The sequence below is a fragment of the Suncus etruscus genome, chromosome 7, assembly GCF_024139225.1.
Source record: "Suncus etruscus isolate mSunEtr1 chromosome 7, mSunEtr1.pri.cur, whole genome shotgun sequence".
Lineage (NCBI taxonomy): Eukaryota > Metazoa > Chordata > Mammalia > Eulipotyphla > Soricidae > Suncus > Suncus etruscus.
In genome coordinates, this window is record NC_064854.1 from 125334676 (window position 1) to 125352243 (window position 17568).

Below are 17568 nucleotides of genomic sequence, written 5' to 3' on the forward strand. Positions count from 1 at the left end.
GGGTTCTGGACATAGTATAAACTCCAGAACCTGAGAAGTATACTCTGTGTTTTTTCCTCAAGAATGACTTAGAAAGTGCTTATTTATAAAAACTTAGTCTTTTAAAAACAACTCCTGAAAACCCTGCTTCATTAGTCTTATCTGAGCTGACTGAAAAACATACAATTACATGAATCAAAAATTCAAATAGAAATACCTCTATATGTGAAACAGAATTATAAATTTTGCTTAAAAAAAATGAGCTCACTCAGAGAATAAAAACGACTTTTGAATCCACATCACTATCTTAAATAAACATGAAGTCATCCAATGCTCCCAAACTGCCTTTAAATCGCACCAACAGATAGGGAAGAGTCGGTGGGAATTTAAGAATGTCAGGCGGCTTTGCTTTCAATTACAAAAGCCCATCTGAACACAGCCTGGATGGGCTGTGGTTGAAGAAATTATTATGAACCAAAAGACAAGACAGTTGTCTTCATTAAACTGTACTTTGGCATTTATTATCCCAGTCACATGAGTTCAAATGAGCTTGAATGCTTGTAAGCAAAGCTGGTCTCAGACACCAACAAGGATAAGACTTAGAAACCTATGAACCAACCTGTCAGCCCACGAAAAATCACGCTCTTGGCTTCCAAGTTGCCATGGTGGACCAAAGACTGATTCTTGTTGAGAATGTACGCCCTCCACTCCCGGGGCCCAGAGTCAGGCCAGTGTACTCTTAGTAACAGAGTGGAGGCTTTCTAGAAGGGGCTCCCACCTTCTGGATCACCAGAGTTCAATATTGTTATTCCCCACAGGGAGCTAAAATGCTGCAGCTGCTGTTTTAATTTATATTTTAGCTGTTTGAATTCATTTTGTCAACGTGTCCCTGGGCTCAATTTTAGTCAGGGGCACAGTGCAACCATATCACATATCCAATGAAACCAAACGGATCTTAACCAGGAAGGGAGTCCTAACTTTCAAAGTCCCCATGTTCAAGTCCTGATTTCTGAAAACCGCTGGAACCCTATTAACCAAAATGGGCCATGGAATAGAGCAGGCGATTATGAAATTTGTTAGACCAACATCAGTTACACTGAAAGTATTGAAAAGTCATGATTCAGATGTGCTTTGGCGAGTGCGACTGCTGAGTTCAGCGACAGTGCATTTGAGAACTTGCCATCACAAAAGGTAAGAGCAACAATCAAAGTGACCTTATGCTACTCTCCTTAGAAAGCAAATACAAAAAGAAAAAAAAAAGCAAAAACAAAAAGAGCCTCCCAATGAGCCTGCCTTGAACGACACCGTCTTGGGCTCCCTGCCAAGAGGCCAGACTGCTTGCTTCAGAAGAAACACAGGTGGCTCGTATGCTGCTCCGCCTCACCAGGCTCAGTGAGACCATGAACGTGGACCGCTGAGGTGGTCTGCGGGCTTCTCGTTGGAGACATGCAGAGGACAAGCATGTTCGATTCAAGAACAGCCAGATTTGCTAAGAGCTACCAGAACAGAGACAACACACACAAGCAGACCACATTCATAATTTTCTTTTCTTTAAAAAAAAATATGTGACTGGGATACTAACAGAAAATGCAGTTTAATGTAATTAAATAGAAAAGCGTTACAGAGTGGGCACAATGAATTGAACCAGGACTTCAGATTCCACTTAGCAGTCATGCACACTGGTGACCGAGAAAGGATTTATCGTTCGTGGCAAAAATCCTTTAAAATGGTCAGTCTTTAAGGATGGCTGCAGTAGAACAAGGCAAGCTGAATACTGGAATGAGACAGGACATCGACATCACCTGCAGACTAAGTTTGTGTTTTCTCTTAGGAGTCCGTCCAGAACAGAACTCAAGATCTTTGTCTTTTCCTGCTATGACAGACACTCTACCAGCTAAGAGCTGTCTGGGGTGAAGGATGTCACCAGACCAGCTCACGGCCGGGAGGGACTGCTCCCTACCAAGTCCCAGGGCTGGGCCCGGGGCCCACAGGAGGCACTGCCCGTAAAGGAAAGGCAATTTCAGGACAACAGGGACCATTTCGAACTCTGGCTCTTTCGTGAGCAAAGTCCAGAAACTGCGGCCTGCTCCTCACGGGAGAAAAAAAAAATGAAGGAATTTCTTAAAGTGGGAAAAAATGGTCTTAACTCCTGTTTTTACCTGCAACAGGTGTCAACTGCTGATTGAGCATCCCCATTGGTGTTGGTGGTGGCACCACCCCCATGAGAGCCCCCACAGGGGTGCCTGCTCGGGGAGAAGCACTCGGCTGCTGTTGCTGTGCTGCTCGCTCTCTCTCCTGCTGCTCAGCAACTTTAGCTGCCCGCTCTGTAAAGGCATTTCAGATTTTCAATTCTGTTTTTAACCCAGGAATCCAAAACACCATCCATTGCATTCAACAGGACTAGTGAAAACACAGGCAACAGTTCTGCTCAATGGAAGGCACAGTAGACGACTAGTCTCCACACAGGAGGAGTCGGGCCGATCTCACTTGATAACCTAGAGTCCAGCTTTCCTATCCCATCTTGAGAACTGGTCTGCAAAGATTTCAAGAATGTTAAGACTGCAACACACATTCAGAAAGCACAGGTTTTATTTAAACACGTCACCAGCGTAACCAACGTGGTTAATCTCACAAGGCACCCTGAAGATGAGAAGCACTACCATTATTCTAATATTAATAGCATTACAAATTACTTATAATTTCAACACGAAGCAATTCCATGGCCCATTGTCATTTTTGGCACAATTGTTACTTACTAGGTTTTCCTGATTCCTTGCACCCAATTTTACTAAGAATTGAGGACTCTTGTCTTTAGTGTCATGAGGTTTAGCAGCTGAAGAAAATTAACTCTGGAAGGGAAAAGTAGCTTACTGCCTCCTCCACAAGGTTTTAGGAAAATAAACACTAGTTTCTACATTCTAATTAGTGAAGCAAAGAGATCATGTTTAATAAACACCAGGGGAAAAATGCATGATACTCCAGGCTACAATCATCAGAAGCAGAGAATCATACATACAAATGTGAAGCAATGGACGATGTACTGACAGAACCAGGTTTACTGAAGCTGAGCAGTTCAATCCTAACCATAAATCATCCCAAATCAGCAAAAATTCCAGAATTCACTTTTATCCCATCCAAAGCGCAAGTGCAGCAGGTGCACATGCCAGTATTGGGTGTGGACCACACTTCCTCCATCCTCCTCCTCATTACAGCTATGCTACCTGCATCTCCATAGCCAGCAGCACCCCCAACCACATCCCCAGACTTTGCCCACGGGAGCTGGCTGTTTGGGCTCTTAGATGAGCCTCGAGAAAAGTATTTCCCAAGCTCCTGCAATTCATGGTTTAATCTGCTACTCGTTTATCCTTTTTTTTTTTCGTTTTAGTTTTCAGGCCACACCCGTTCGATGCTCAGGGGTTACTCCTTCTAAGTGCTCAGAAGTAGCCCCTGGCTTGGGGGGACCATATGGGACACTGGGGGATTGAACCTCGGTCCTTCCTTGGCTAGCGCTTGCGAGGCAGACACCTTACCTCTAGCGCCACCTCGCCGGCCCCTCATTTATTCTTTATTAATAAGAAATTGTGTCCACTTTTCACATGAGCAAACTGAGGCTGGCAGACAGGTAGTGACTTGTGAGAGAAAACAGAAAGAACCAGGAACCAGTGGCCCTGATGCTTGGTATTACATTCCAACTACCACATGTTAACACCCCAACATGGAATTCAAAAGGCTACTGTTGGCTGATTCAGGAGGGGGGAAATACTTGAGGTCATATGTTCAAAGAGAATTAAGAAGCAACAGCTCCAGTTCTTTTAGTTACAGGGGTCTCAAACTTGCGGCCCATGGGCCGCAAACAGCCCTCAGTACAACATTTTGTGGCCCTGCCCTAGAGGAATCTTTTTTTGTTTTGTTTTGTTTTAGCTGTTTGGGTCACACCCCCCAATGTTCAAGGCTTACTACCGACTTTGCACTCGAGGATCACCCCGACTTTGCCTCCTGCAGCCCCCAGGTAAACTGAGTTTGAGACCACTGCTTTAGTATAAGATTATGAAAATTGATCAAGTCAGAGCTTCCTTGCTGTACATACTTGTCCTAACTTATTAACACTGTCCCAGTTTACAGATTCTTTGTACAATGAGTTGAGGGGCAAAGGTCATACTGAGCTAGCAGGAAAAAAAAGGATAATCTAGACCCCCCCACATTCAATTATAGTATCTTCATTACATAAACAAGATTAAAATGGAAGAGCCAAAAATAAAAAAAAAATAAAAAAAGGAAAATGAAGTTAAAAAAAATTCAGGTTGGTGAAACATATAATGAATTGGCTACTTATGGGTTCTTTCTAGGGGGAGACCAATTAAGCTGCCTTGGAAAAAGAGCATTGCTAAATGAAAGCAGCTAAACTCCAAACTTTGGTTTTGAATCTACTAGGTCAGAGCACCAACATTTCAGACTTCTGACAGATACCACTGAGTCATACAATTTACTCTTACTAGGGTCTCACTGAATTTTTGGCTTCTCACGAAATTCCTTTGAATTTTGGAGACTCTCCCAGAAGTTAATCTTTCTCTAGATCATAAGCCCTACTCTGAAATTTTTCTTTTCTTTTCTTTTTCTTTTTTTGGGCCACACCCAGTGGTGTTAAGGAGTCAATTCTGGCTCTGTTCTCACTCCTGGAGGTGAGGTGGGGTGGAGTTCTAGGGGACCATATGGGATGCCAGGGATCAAACCTGGGTTGGCCATGTGCAAGGCAAGCATCTTCCTTACTCATTGTACTTCAGCCCCATTTTCACTTTACATTATCTCTGGACACATTTCTCACACTATATAGCCAACCAGTCACCCAGTACTGGCTTGATCTGCCCTGGAGCAGGCTTGTGAGCCTCTTCCTTGTGACCTTCAATGTGGACATGTTTGACTGTCCGATTCTGAGTGGTACATTTGCTTTTATCTCTAAGGTCGGAGATAATAATAAAATTCCCCCAAGATTTAGTTTCCTATTTGTGGAACTAACTAGGGTTTTAAAAGAACGCTTTGCAAAATCAGTTTTAGAACATTTACAAGTATTACATAAACTTTTTTCTTTGGCTTTTGGGCCATACCTGGTGGTGCTCAGGACTTATTCCTGGCTCTGCACTTAGGGACCACTCCTGGTGGACTTGGGTACTAGGGACAGAATCTGGGTCAGCTGCATGCAAGGCAAGTGCCTCCTGTACTCATTCTGGCCCTGGTCAAGTTTTAGAAAGTGCCAGGTTAAAAAAAAAGTTCCTTATGGTATGTTTTTTTTTTTTTTTTTTTTTTTTTGGTTTTTGGGTCTCACCCGGCAGTGCTCAGGAGTTACTCCTGGCTCCATGCTCAGAAGTCGCTCCTGGCGAGCACGGGGGACCATATGGGACGCCGGGATTCGAACCGATGACCTTTTGCATGAGAGGCAAACGCCTTACCTCCATGCTATCTCTCCGGCCCCCTTATGGTATGTTTTAAAGGATTTACTATATGAACATGCACTCTAAACTTCCAAGAGAAAAGTTTTAGGGAGATTCTCAAACCAATTTTGACAAACATTTTTTGGTTCAGCATCTTGTAGAACTATAAACAGGAAATCTAAAGATACTTAAGAAATCAGATTAAATTTATGAGTTTCTTTGAAGATTTCACAAACTTTAATAAGGCAGATAACCTTAAAGATTACTTTTTTTTGTGTTTAGGCCACACTTGGCACTGTAGCTATGGGGTGCTGGGGATTGAAGCTGGGTTGACCATGTGCAAGGCAAGTGCACTACTTGCTGTACTATTTCTCTGGTCCCAACACCTACTTTTTTTTTTTTTTTTTTGGTTTTTCGGGCCACACCCACTTGATGCTCAGGGGTTACTCCTGGCTAAGCGCTCAGAAATTGCCCCTGGCTTGGGGAGACCATATGGGACGCCGGGGGATCGAACCTCGGTCCGATCTTTCCTTGGCTAGCGCTTGCAAGGCAGACACCTTACCTCTAGCGCCACCTCTCCGGCCGCCCCCCACCTACTTTTAAAAACATTTTGTTTTTGCTGAAAACTATTGACTTGGCTTTGGCCAGGAATAAATTAAAAGATGGTCCTAAATTGGCAAAATTAATCATTACATACGATTTGAAATGGAAGAAAAAATCAGCTCCATGAGTAATAAATAGCCTTGCTATTGCTAATCTATGTTTAATAAAGCCATGAGTGATGTTAAGAAACAAAAAAAAAAAACACCCCAAACCAATGATCTCTCTCAAGTATTCATCCTACATGGTAAAGACCAACCAGATCCTATATGGACCAAAATAATTTAGTGACAGAGTACAAGAAAATTAAGACAACTGAGTTCTATTATAGACCCTTTCCGCACCTTCCCACCTCCAATTCAAGAATCTTACAAGGAACTATAAATGCAAATATAATACAGACGGTGAAGGATTGGGACACCCAATGCTTTAGCTACGTTCTAGGCTGGAGTTGAAACATCAGGCTTTTTTAAACGTTGAAACAGAAGCCCTTCTTCAGATGACTTTTTATCAAAATATACATAACCACCTTTGTAAAATCATTCCCCTACTCAACACATAAAAGCTTATGGGATTCAATGACAGAAGAAAGTCACACATTTTTAAACAGAAAATGTAAGTAATTTGGGGAAATAAAAAAAATTACACCAAGATCAGAGGCCCAAGTCAAGGGCAATGTTTGCTCAGTGAGATAAGGTTGCTATTCAACAGCTGGATGGGAATCAATGGAGATACCTCCCTAAAGTTCAAGTGTCAGTGGTAGGAACCAAAGAGTGCATTCCTGAAAAAATACCTACGCCCTCCCTCTTTGACAGCTGAGACAGTTGGACCTGACTACTATTTACCTTCATATTCTGCTTTCTTGGCTGTCTCAAGATTTCTCCATTCTGTCCCCACCAGTCGGCTGAGCTCACCAAAAGAGTAGTCCGGGTGCTGGGCCTTAATCACAGCTCTCATCTCGCTGCTGAACAGGATATAGCCACTCATGTTGATTTTCCGCTTGGAGCTTTCTTTCTTTGCACTGCCTTTTGCAGACTTTGGGGTGGACTGCAAGACAGAAAGTTCTTATAGTGCATCAGAACATTGTATCTGGTTAACTCTTAAGATTTTTTGGAAGCTAGGAACATGTGAGTCAATAATTACTATTTAATAATATGTTCAATTACTAGATGTTCTTGCTCAAAACACCTCTCTTCCTTGCCTCTTACTATGTAATAAATAAATGAAAGTTGGGGCCACGGTGATAGTATAGCAGGTAAGGTGCTTGCCTTGTATATGGCTGACCTGGGTTTGAACCCTGGTATCCTACATGGTCCCTAAGCTCTGAGAGGAATGATTCCTGAGCACAGAGCTAGAAGTTAGCCCTGAGCACTGCTGGTTGTGGCCCCAAACCAAAACCAACGAATCAAAAACAAAAAAACACCAAACATGAGCACATATAAAAAGTAATTAAGGGCAGGGACCGAAGAGATAGCATGGAGGTAAGGCATTTGCCTTTCATGCAGAAGGTCGGTGGTTCGAATCCTATATGGCATCCCATATGGTCCCCCGAGCCTGCCAGGAGCGATTTCTGAGCGTAGAGCCAGGAGGCACCCCTGAGCGCTGCCGGGTGTGAACCCCCCCCCCCCCCGAAAAAAATTATTAAGGGCAGTCTGGGAGATAGTTCAAAGGTCTAGAGTGCATGCTTTGCATGTAGGAGGCTCTGGCTAGATTCCTGGAACTGAAGGTATCTTGGGGTAGCCATGAGCATCATCAGGTATGGCCTAAACCACTGTGCCCAAAAAAGAAAAAATAAAATCCTCCTTACTGCAGAACTCTGGCTTGAAGCTCATAGGGACCTTACAGGGATCAGCAATGGCCTTACTTTGATGTGAATCTGCTGCAAACCCAAGCTGGGACTAAGACAAATAATAGGAACTTGTCACTTTCACCTGTGGGGGCGTGTAGGGCATAAGATCCAGCTCACTGGACAGGGGCGTCTGAAGCTGGGGTAGAGAAGGAGGCTCGATGACCTCGCTGTCTTCCTCTCCCATCTCTTCCAGATCATCATCTCCACCTTCTAACTCGGCAAATTTAGCTTCGAGCAATTGAATCTTCTTTTCCAGCAAAGGTGACGGCTCCTTCTGAGGAACAATTGGTTTTCTAAAGTAGTAATACAAAAAGAAATAAAGTCACGTAACAACACTGCAGGACTGGTAAGAAAGCAATGCTCTGCCTTGCTATTTAGAAAGTAGCTCTTAAAAAAAAATAGCTCTTGCACCCTACAAAGCATGCCCTAAAGGCAGCAAAGAAAGGAAAAAATGGAAGTGTGTCTAGGGATTACGTTGTCATAAGCCATCCATCCTAAACTGGGTTGCTACTGCTGCTCGGCACTAACAGAGAACATCAGACTGCTGCTTCAACTGAACGCTGATGGTTTTCACACCCTTGACAAAGTCCAAAAGCCATGCTGAGGGCCCGGAGAGATAGCACAGCAGCGTTTGCCTTGCAAGCAGCCGATCCAGGACCAAAGGTGGTTGGTTCGAATCCCGGTGTCCCATATGGTCCCCCGTGCCTGCCAGGAGCTATTTCTGAGCAGATAGCCAGGAGTAACCCCTGAGCACCATCGGGTGTGGCCCAAAAAACCCAAAAAACCAAAAGCCATGCTGAGCTACTATATATGTATTTACAAAGTCCTACCTTTATACTAATGCTTTCCTTTAGAGGATTCTGCTAAAGATCCACAAAAGTATTCAGTACAAGGCTGAGATCTAATTGGCTCAATAAGAGTCAAAGATCCTTCATAATCTGAGATGAGAAAAGGGTTCAAAGGGTCGGAGCACATACAAAGCATGTGGAGGGCGTCAGGGATTTGATGCTTGGCACCACATGGCCCACCAAGTACCACAGGGAATTGCCCTTAAAGATGGCACTGGAAGAAGCCCCGGAGCAATGAGTATGGCCAGAAGCAAAACAACAAAAACAATAAAATAATTTGCATAATTTTGGGGGGTCTTGTTGGGTCACACTGGTGGTGCTCAGCAGTTCTTTCTTTCTTTCTTTTATTTTTTTTGTTTTTGTTTTTGGGTCACACCCGGTGATGCTCAGGGGTTACTCCTGGCTGTCTGCTCAGCAACAGCTCCTGGCAGGCACGGGGGACCATATGAGACATTGGGATTCGAACCAACCACCTTTGGTCCTGGATCGGCTGCTTGCAAGGCAAATACCACTGTGCTATCTCTATGGGCCCAGCAGTTATTTCTTGGCTCTGCTCTAAGGATTCATTCCTAGTGGGCTTGGAAAACCATATGGGATGCCAGGGACTGAACCTGGGTCAGCCATGTGCAAGACGAATGCCCTACTCACTGTACTATGTTCTAGCCCCCTCATAATTCTTTTATTTTTTTGTCACACTTGGCAGTGCTCAGGACTTACTCCTGGCTCGGCACTCAGGAATCACTCCTGGAGGGATAAGGAAACCATCTGAGACTAAGGATCAAATCCAGATTGGCTGCATACAAGAAAAATGCCCTACCCATGTAATATTGCTACAGTCCCAAATTTGCCTAATTCTGTAACAAGCAGGCTATGAACCAGAATAAAATAAATATTCTTCCCCTTTTTATTTATAATTACTGGAATCTATACCAAGATCAGTATTAGAGGTAACTCTTAGCAGGTCTTTATCTTCATTTATTCATTTATTTTGGGCCACAGCTAGCAGGGCTGAGGGGATATCCCTGATTTGGCTTTCAGGGTTTGCTTTCAGAAATTTTTTGGGCAAAGATGTAGGGATATAATTCAAGTCTCCTATGCAAACACTACTGGATGATCTATCTTCCTTTCTTTTTTCTTTTTTGGACCACAACTGGTGGTGCTCAGGGGTTGCTCCTGGTTCTATGCTCAGAAATTGCTCCTGGCAGGCTCGGGGGGCCATATGGGATGCCGGGAATTGAACCTGGTCTGTCCTGGATTGGCCGCGTGCAAGGCATATACCCTACTACTGTGCTATCACTCTGGCCCCTGGATAAGCCATGTTTTTGACCTTAATCTTTGCTTGTTTCTTGGGTACACTTGGCTGTGCTTAGGACTCTGCACTCAGGGGACTATGTGGGATGTCAGGGATGGAACTACATGCAAGGCAAGTAACCTACCTATTGTACTATGTCTCTAGCCCTTCTGATACTAATCTTTACATTTTTGATTTTGGGCCATAGTTGGCAGTATTTAGGGGTTACTCCTGACTGTGGGAGAAGTGACCCCATAGTGGTTCTTGGGGAAACTGATGTGATTGATGCCAGGAATTAGAGTAGGGGGCAGCAGGACAGAAGGCAAATACCTTAATACCTATGTCTCCAGCTCACCTTAGTCTAAAATTCTCTACTTGCATTGTACACTGCTCTAGTTCAAGATATAATAAAAATCTGAACAAAAACTTACATTGAACTACATGTTATTTTGCTATCAGTTAGTTAAAAATGCTTTCCTTAGTTTTTCATACCTTACCTGAAATAATAAATTTCATCATCTACTACTTTAGCAGACAGTGAAAATCTTTTAAGTCCCTTGAATTTTTTCATCTGTTTATCACTCTCATTGTAGCGGCTCTCGCAAAGCAGAATGTCATTTTCTGGTATTTCAGTTGGCCTGCAGGAAAGGAAGTCCTTGAAAGACAATACAGCACATTTTCCTGAAAGAGAAAATGGAAGGGAATTAAAAGAATAAATTATGTATAGCTAACAATTTTACAACCACACCCCCCCCCTTTTACAACCAAACTGTTTTTCTCAGGCTCTGTGCTGGATCATTCCTTGCAGTGCTCAGAATATATATATGCATATGTATATATGTTGCTGGGGACCAAGTTGGCTGTGTACAAGGCAAATGCCTAAACCCGTGTACTATCTCTACAACCCAAATTTATTCCCTCCTTCCCTCCCCCCCCCACTTCATTCCCTTCCTCTCCTCTCCTTTAAGGGTTTCTTGGGACATCGTGGCAATGCTCAAGGCTTATACCTGCCTCTGAGCCCATGGGTCCTTCTGGTGGTACTTAGGGAACCATATGTAAAACTAGGGATCAAAACTAGTTTAGCCATGTGTAAGGCAAACCCTTTCTTTCTTTCTTTCTTTCTTTTTTTTTTTTTTTTTTTGTATCACATCCAGCAGCGCTCAGGGGTTACTCCTGGCTCTATGCTCAGAGGACCATATGGGATGCCAGGATTCGAACCACCATCCTTCTGCATGCAAGGCAAACGCCCTCTTTCCATGCTACCTCTCTGGCCCCAAACCCTTACTTTCTGAATGATCTTCCAAGCCCACCCTTTTGTTTTTGTTTGTTTTTGGGGGTACTCTGGTTATTCCTGGCTCTGTGCTCAGAAATTATTCCTGACAGACTCAGGGGACCATATGGGATGCCAGGGACCAAACTCGGGTCAAGTGCATATGAGGTATATGCCCTACTCACTGTGCTATTGCTTTGGCCCCCATCATCATTTCTCAATGAATGCACTCATACATTTCATAGAAAAGTAAAAAGATATAAAGGATAGCAGCTGAATAAGTATATATAGAGAGGGCTGAGAGATGGGTCAGTGGCTGAAGCACAAGGTCAAAAGTTCAATCCAGGGGCCGGGCGGTGGCGCTGGAGGTAAGGTGCCTGCCTTGCCGGCGCTAGCCTAGGACGGACCTCGGTTCGATCCCCCGGCGTCCCATATGGTCCCCCAAGAAGCCAGGAGCAACTTCTGAGCGCATAGCCAGGAGTAACCCCTGAGCGTCACAGGGTGTGGCCCAAAAACCAAAAAAAAAAAAAAAAAAAAAAAAAAAAAAAAAAAAAAGTTCAATCCAAGCACAACCTCTTGCAATCTGCTGCTTGTTCTTGGAGACCTGCTTCCTGTGATCACACTGAAAGGGTATGCCCACTTTCTCCCTGGTCACGAGTGCCAGCCTGGCAACCATTAGTCAGTACTATGACCAGATACTCCTGCCTTAAGGTCTTATAACATTTAGGGTCTGCTGCACTAAAAAGCATAAAAGTTTAGACATTTCTATGATTTCCTTCTCACTTCCCTCAAGGCTCTCAATCACATCACCTCTCAAAAGGCTTTTCCTGGGGTTGGATGACAGTACAGTGGATAGTAGGGCATTTGCCTTGCAAGTTACTGACCCCGGTTTGATCCCAACACCCCAGATGGCCCAAAAGGTCTAAATGCCAAGTAGAGTGATACTTGAGCTCAGAGGCAGTACTAAGCCCTGAGCACTACCAGATATGGCCCAAAACAAAACAGGAGTCTTTTATTGACCACATTACCTAAGCAGAATATCCACTCAACGTAAGGATCTTCCTCCTCTGCCTTATTTTCATTGGTAGCCCTACCGACAACCTAATTATAACCTTATGATAATATATTTATTGGAGACTTTGGTTGGTTTATTGTTGTATAGAAAGCACTTACACTGTGGTTAGCACAGAAGGATTCAATTAATTATTTTGGAATCAATGAACTTACATGAAAAGACAGAAATACCTACCCAGAATACACGTCATAGGGCAGGTTTCTTCCAAGTTACTCAAAAATACTTCTTTTTTGTAGAACATTTTTGTGGGTTCATGTTCTGTTTCTTCTGGATGAATGAAGATGGGGCCATAAAAATATGCAGCTCCATCTCGGACCCATACCTTCTCGATTCTTGGGGGGAAAATGTGGAAAAATTTATTAAAACAGTTCTGACAAATTTCATTTTTTTTTGGGTCACACCCAGCAGCGCTCAGGGGTTCCTCCTGGCTCTACGCTCAAAAATCGCTCCTGGAAGGCTCGGCGGACCATATGGGATGCCGGGATTTGAACTACTGTCCTGCATGCAAGGCAAAACCTCCAGCCATCTCTCCAGCCCCATTCTTTTGTTTGTTTGTTTTTAGGGCCACACCCGGTGAGGCTCAGGTGTTACTCCTGGCAATGCACTCAGAAATTGCTCCTGGCTTGGGGGACCATATGGAATGCAGGGGGATTGAACCGCGGTCCGTCCCAGGTTAGCACGTGTAAGGCAAATACCCTACCACCTGCGCCACCGCTCCAACCCCAAATTTCATTCTTGATGAATAAAAAATTGAAAATAAAAAACGTAGTGATCTGGGCCCGGAGAGATAGCACAGTGGCGTTTGCCTTGCAAGCAGCCGATCCAGGACCAAAGGTGGTTGGTTCGAATCCCGGTGTCCCATATGGTCCCCTGTGTCTGCCAGGAGCTATTTCTGAGCAGGCAGCCAGGAGTAACCCCTGAGCACCGCCGGGTGTGACCCAAAAAAAAAAAAAAAAAAAAAAAACCCAAAAAAACCCCCAAAAAACAAACAAACAAACAAACAAAAAAACGTAGTGATCTATATTAGAGAAGTTTTGCTGTCTAGATAACAAGACAACAACTCCCCCCATCCTACAAGGATACAACAGAAAATACTTGGAAACAGAAACAAAACATCTGAGGGAAAATTGTGTTTAGATTTTACTTGGTGGTATGCAAGGGCTATCTCTGGCTCTATAATAAGCCTCAAGTGCTGGGGGAACCATAAGTGATACCAAAATTTGAACCAGAGTGGGCAAATGCATTACCCTTATACTACCTGTCTAGCCCCAGAAAATAAACATTTTACATAATCACAAAGGATAAAACTTAACAGTTTTAGCAAACTCAAGGTTTTGCACTCAATGCTCATGATGAAAACAGAACTGAGCCTCTTGTTATTAGACGTGTAAGCTGGAATAAACATCCAGAACTTCTGTATATGGGGTAGATAATCATTTAAGCAATGATTTGTGCTCTTTTTGTGGAAAAAGGTCTTCAAAAAAAGACCTTTCAACTCTTGATAATGTGATCGAAGAAGACTAAGATTTGGGTCCAGATTGATAGTATAGTGCAGTGATGGCTAACCTTTTTGAGCCCGAGTGCCCAACCTGCTGCACAATGGCCAGTCCGGCCCTGTTGCCAGGTGAACTGCAAAGCAGAAAATGGCACACTCGCCTCCTGCAGCGCTGCATATCTTAATTGCGGACCTTCCCACGTGTCAGTGCAAGGCCTTTGAGGGCCATCGCTGGCATGCGTGCCATAGGTTCGCCATTGAGGGTATAGTGGGTAAGGCCTTGCACGTAGACCACTGAGGTTCTATCATCTGCATTGTGCCACATCTGTTATTGCTTGGGGTACTCTGTGATGTTTGGAATAAAACCCAGACATTCTGCATACAAATGATGCGCTCAACCTGTTGAACTATTTGACTGTTTCTGCTATTCCTCTATTGTTCAGCCTTTGTCTACTTTACTATTATTTCAGGCCATTTTTTTTTTTTTCAAGGGGCTCCCATATATCGTAATCCTGTCATAAACAGGGCTTTCTCCTGGGTCTGTGCTCAGAGATTACTCTTGGAGGAACGCAGAGGACCATATGGGGTTCTGGAGATCAAACCTGGGTCAGCTGTTTGTAAGCAAGCACCCTCTCACTACGGCTCTTCAACCACACTTTTACCCAAGGTTCATTAAATATCTGAGCCCAATGCTTGGAGCAAGTGAAGAAAAAGAGAATTCCTACTCACAGGGTACTTGCAGTCTGGGAGAGAAACCTGGCAATAATATAAAGTGCCCTGAGAGCATGCAATAGGGAGAACTAACCCACTCTAGAAGGGATGGAAAGGCTTCCCGAAAGAAGTGTTATTTATTTTTTTGGTTTTGGTTTTTGGGCCACACCTGGTGATGCTCAGGGGTTATTCCTGGCAGGCTCAGGGACCACATGGGATGCTGGGGATTGAACCTAGGTCTGTCCTGGGTCAGCTGCTTAAAGGCAAATGCCCTACCGCTGCGTTATCACTCCGGCCCCAAGAAGTTTTATTTTAAATTGAATTTCATGGTATGAAATAGACTTAAGGGTAAGTTCTGCTTCAGCGCTCTGATAGTGGGTAGGAAGGAAACAGATGAATTCATAGTAGGAATTGAAACCTAAGTATCATTAGTAAAGAATAATGTAAATGAATTGCAGAAGTTCACAGTGGAGGGATTTTGAATTATTCTATTATTACTCATTCAGACCTGACCACATCCTCCCTGCTCACCTGCCTACACGGGGGCGCACCAGGCCGTGGGACTTAATGAAGACACAGTCTCCAACCTTTAGCCACATGTCATTGTAACGAAGCTGCTCAAAATAGTGGCAACCTGGTTCACCGTTGGACATTTCCACAGGGACATCTTCTTTCTCCTACAAAAAGGAAACTGGTTGAAGGCAGGCAACTGACAAGTCACAGAATGGTAAGAACAGAAAGCAAGTGGACGCTAAAGCAACAGAAGGACAGGGAGGGCGTTTGCCTTGCATGTGGCCTCCTACGGCTAATTCCACATGCCCTCCCCATTGGGAGTGGCACATCTGGACTTTCTCATGGCTTTGTGCTCAAACCGAGTTCTGTGGTGTGAAGGACAAGTCCCCTATCTACTTTCCCATAGTACCTCAGGGTGTGGTCCCCACAACAGCAATGAATAAAACAAAAAAAATTTTTTTCATTTCATCCAAAAAGTAAAAGAACAACAGTCTTGGTGACATGAGCACATCTACTTTGGTTTTGAACAAATCACAGTTATCTGTTATCTGCTAGCTGAGGTGCCCATGTACAAATTACTTAACTGTGTGTGTGTATGCATGTATGTGTGCTGTTTTGGGGCCATACCCTATGATGTTCAAAGATCACTCCTGGCCCTGAGCTCAGAAATCGCTCTTGGTGGAGTGTCAAAGAACAAAGGGGATGCCGAGGATCCAATTCAGGTTGGTTGCGTTCAAGGCAAATGCCCCCCTCGGAACCTTCTGTACTATCACCCTGGCTCCCAAATAATTGCAGTTTCCTCATCTCTGAAATAAAGACACTGTACATAACAAGTAGCATTCATTGGTAGGAATGTGACTAAAACAATCTTATTTTTAAAAAGAACACTCCCCTGATGCTGGCGGTAGAGAGCATGCTTCACAGGAGGCTCTGGGTTCAATCCTTGATACCAAAATAAAAGCTCTATCAGGGGCCTTTGGGATGATGCTGTACCTTAAAAACCCTGAAGTTCAGAGTTTGATCTCCAGTTATTCACATGCACTGACCAAGATTCTGGCAGCTCTGCTACTAAGTAGGGATACCTGAAATGATGCTGAATAAAGTCAGACTCCCAGCGAGTAGGGCACACAAAGGCATGAGAGGACAGCAGCCAGGATTCCGAGGTCATATTTGTTTTGGGATCACACCAAGCAGTTTTCAGGGCTTACTCTTGGTTTGTAATCAGGGATCCCTCCTGGTAGTACTGGGGTGGGATGGGGGAAGATATGTCATGCTGCGGACTGAACCAGGATTGGGCTGCAAGCGAGCAAGTTAAGTACCTTAACTCCTCTCCTCTACTGTCCCCTTGGGCCCAAAGTTAGGATTAGGACGCACAAGGACAGAACATGTGAGCACCACAGAGACCCCTGCTGTGCACTACAACCAAATGTACAGGAGTCCCAAAACCAAGAGTGTATGACTCCCAGCGAGCCTTGCACAAGCACTGCAATGAAAACTGTGTGACCCCAGTGAACACAGAACCAACCACTGTGAATACAACCAGACATGTGGCTCCTGGAACCACTACAACCGAAAATGTGTGAGCACCACAATTGCAGTATTATGTGACTCCTATTACAACCACCAAAAAAAAAAAAAAAAAAAAAAAATTTCATACTGAAATACCTCTTGTAGAGATAGATTCTTTGGGGATACCTGTCTGTGTGTTATGTTAGAGTACATTCTCTTCTACTCAACTTCAGAATCAGAGAGAAAGCTCCTGATGAGAGAACTACATTGCTCCACACCCAAAGCAGGCTTTGTGTCATTTTGTCATTGTGCCAAACCTGGCAGTGTTCAGGACTTACTCCTGCTTGGCTCAGGAGACCATATGGAGTCCCGGAGATCAACACGACGTTGGCTGTGTGCAATGTAAGTGCTCTACCCACTGTATTATCACACTGGCCCCAGAAGGAGCATATTTTTAACTGTATCAATAAAACAACAGTTTGTTTTCTCTTATAACTATTTCTATTATCGCATACAGAAAGGACTGATTCCAAGCAACAGATGAAAGTATATGAAAATGCAAAGCAAGTATTTAACTCTTGAACTATCTCTTTGGCCCCACTCCTGATTTAAACCTTTCCATTTGTTAATTGTCGTTTTATTTATTTATCGGGAGGTGAAATTTTGGGGCACATCCAGAGGTACTCAGGAAAATACTTCTGACTCTGTGCTCAGAAAATCACTCAGAGGAAGCTTGACATAATTAGTGGGAGAGTGCAGTTAGAAAAGAGAAGGGACCACTATGAAAATGATAGTTGGAAATGACCACTCTTAATAGAAACTGGATGCTGATATTCATGTATCCCTTGCATTTGGCCGACCTGTGTTAGATCCCCAACATCCCATATGGTCCTCTGAGCCTGCCAAGAGTAATTTCTTTTTTGTTTTGTTTTTGGGTCACACCCGGCAAGCTTTGTACCTGGCTGCACTGTTTCTCTTCAAGCCCTTACTTTCTGGTTTTCC

At 43.8% G+C, this 17568-nt stretch overlaps 1 protein-coding gene across 1 annotated transcript in view; it reads right to left on the bottom strand.

Annotated features, from left to right (window-relative positions):
- The window catches only part of PBRM1 (polybromo 1), a 101637-nt gene that overhangs the window by 8493 nt on the left and 75576 nt on the right, over positions 1-17568 (bottom strand). The window contains exons 23-28 of the mRNA XM_049776153.1: positions 15076-15221; positions 12513-12670; positions 10491-10674; positions 7937-8147; positions 6851-7052; positions 2139-2303 (exon numbers count right to left, since the gene is read on the bottom strand). Coding sequence (XP_049632110.1) covers positions 2139-2303; positions 6851-7052; positions 7937-8147; positions 10491-10674; positions 12513-12670; positions 15076-15221 — 1066 coding nt within the window. The remainder of the gene's footprint in view (positions 1-2138; positions 2304-6850; positions 7053-7936; positions 8148-10490; positions 10675-12512; positions 12671-15075; positions 15222-17568) is intronic.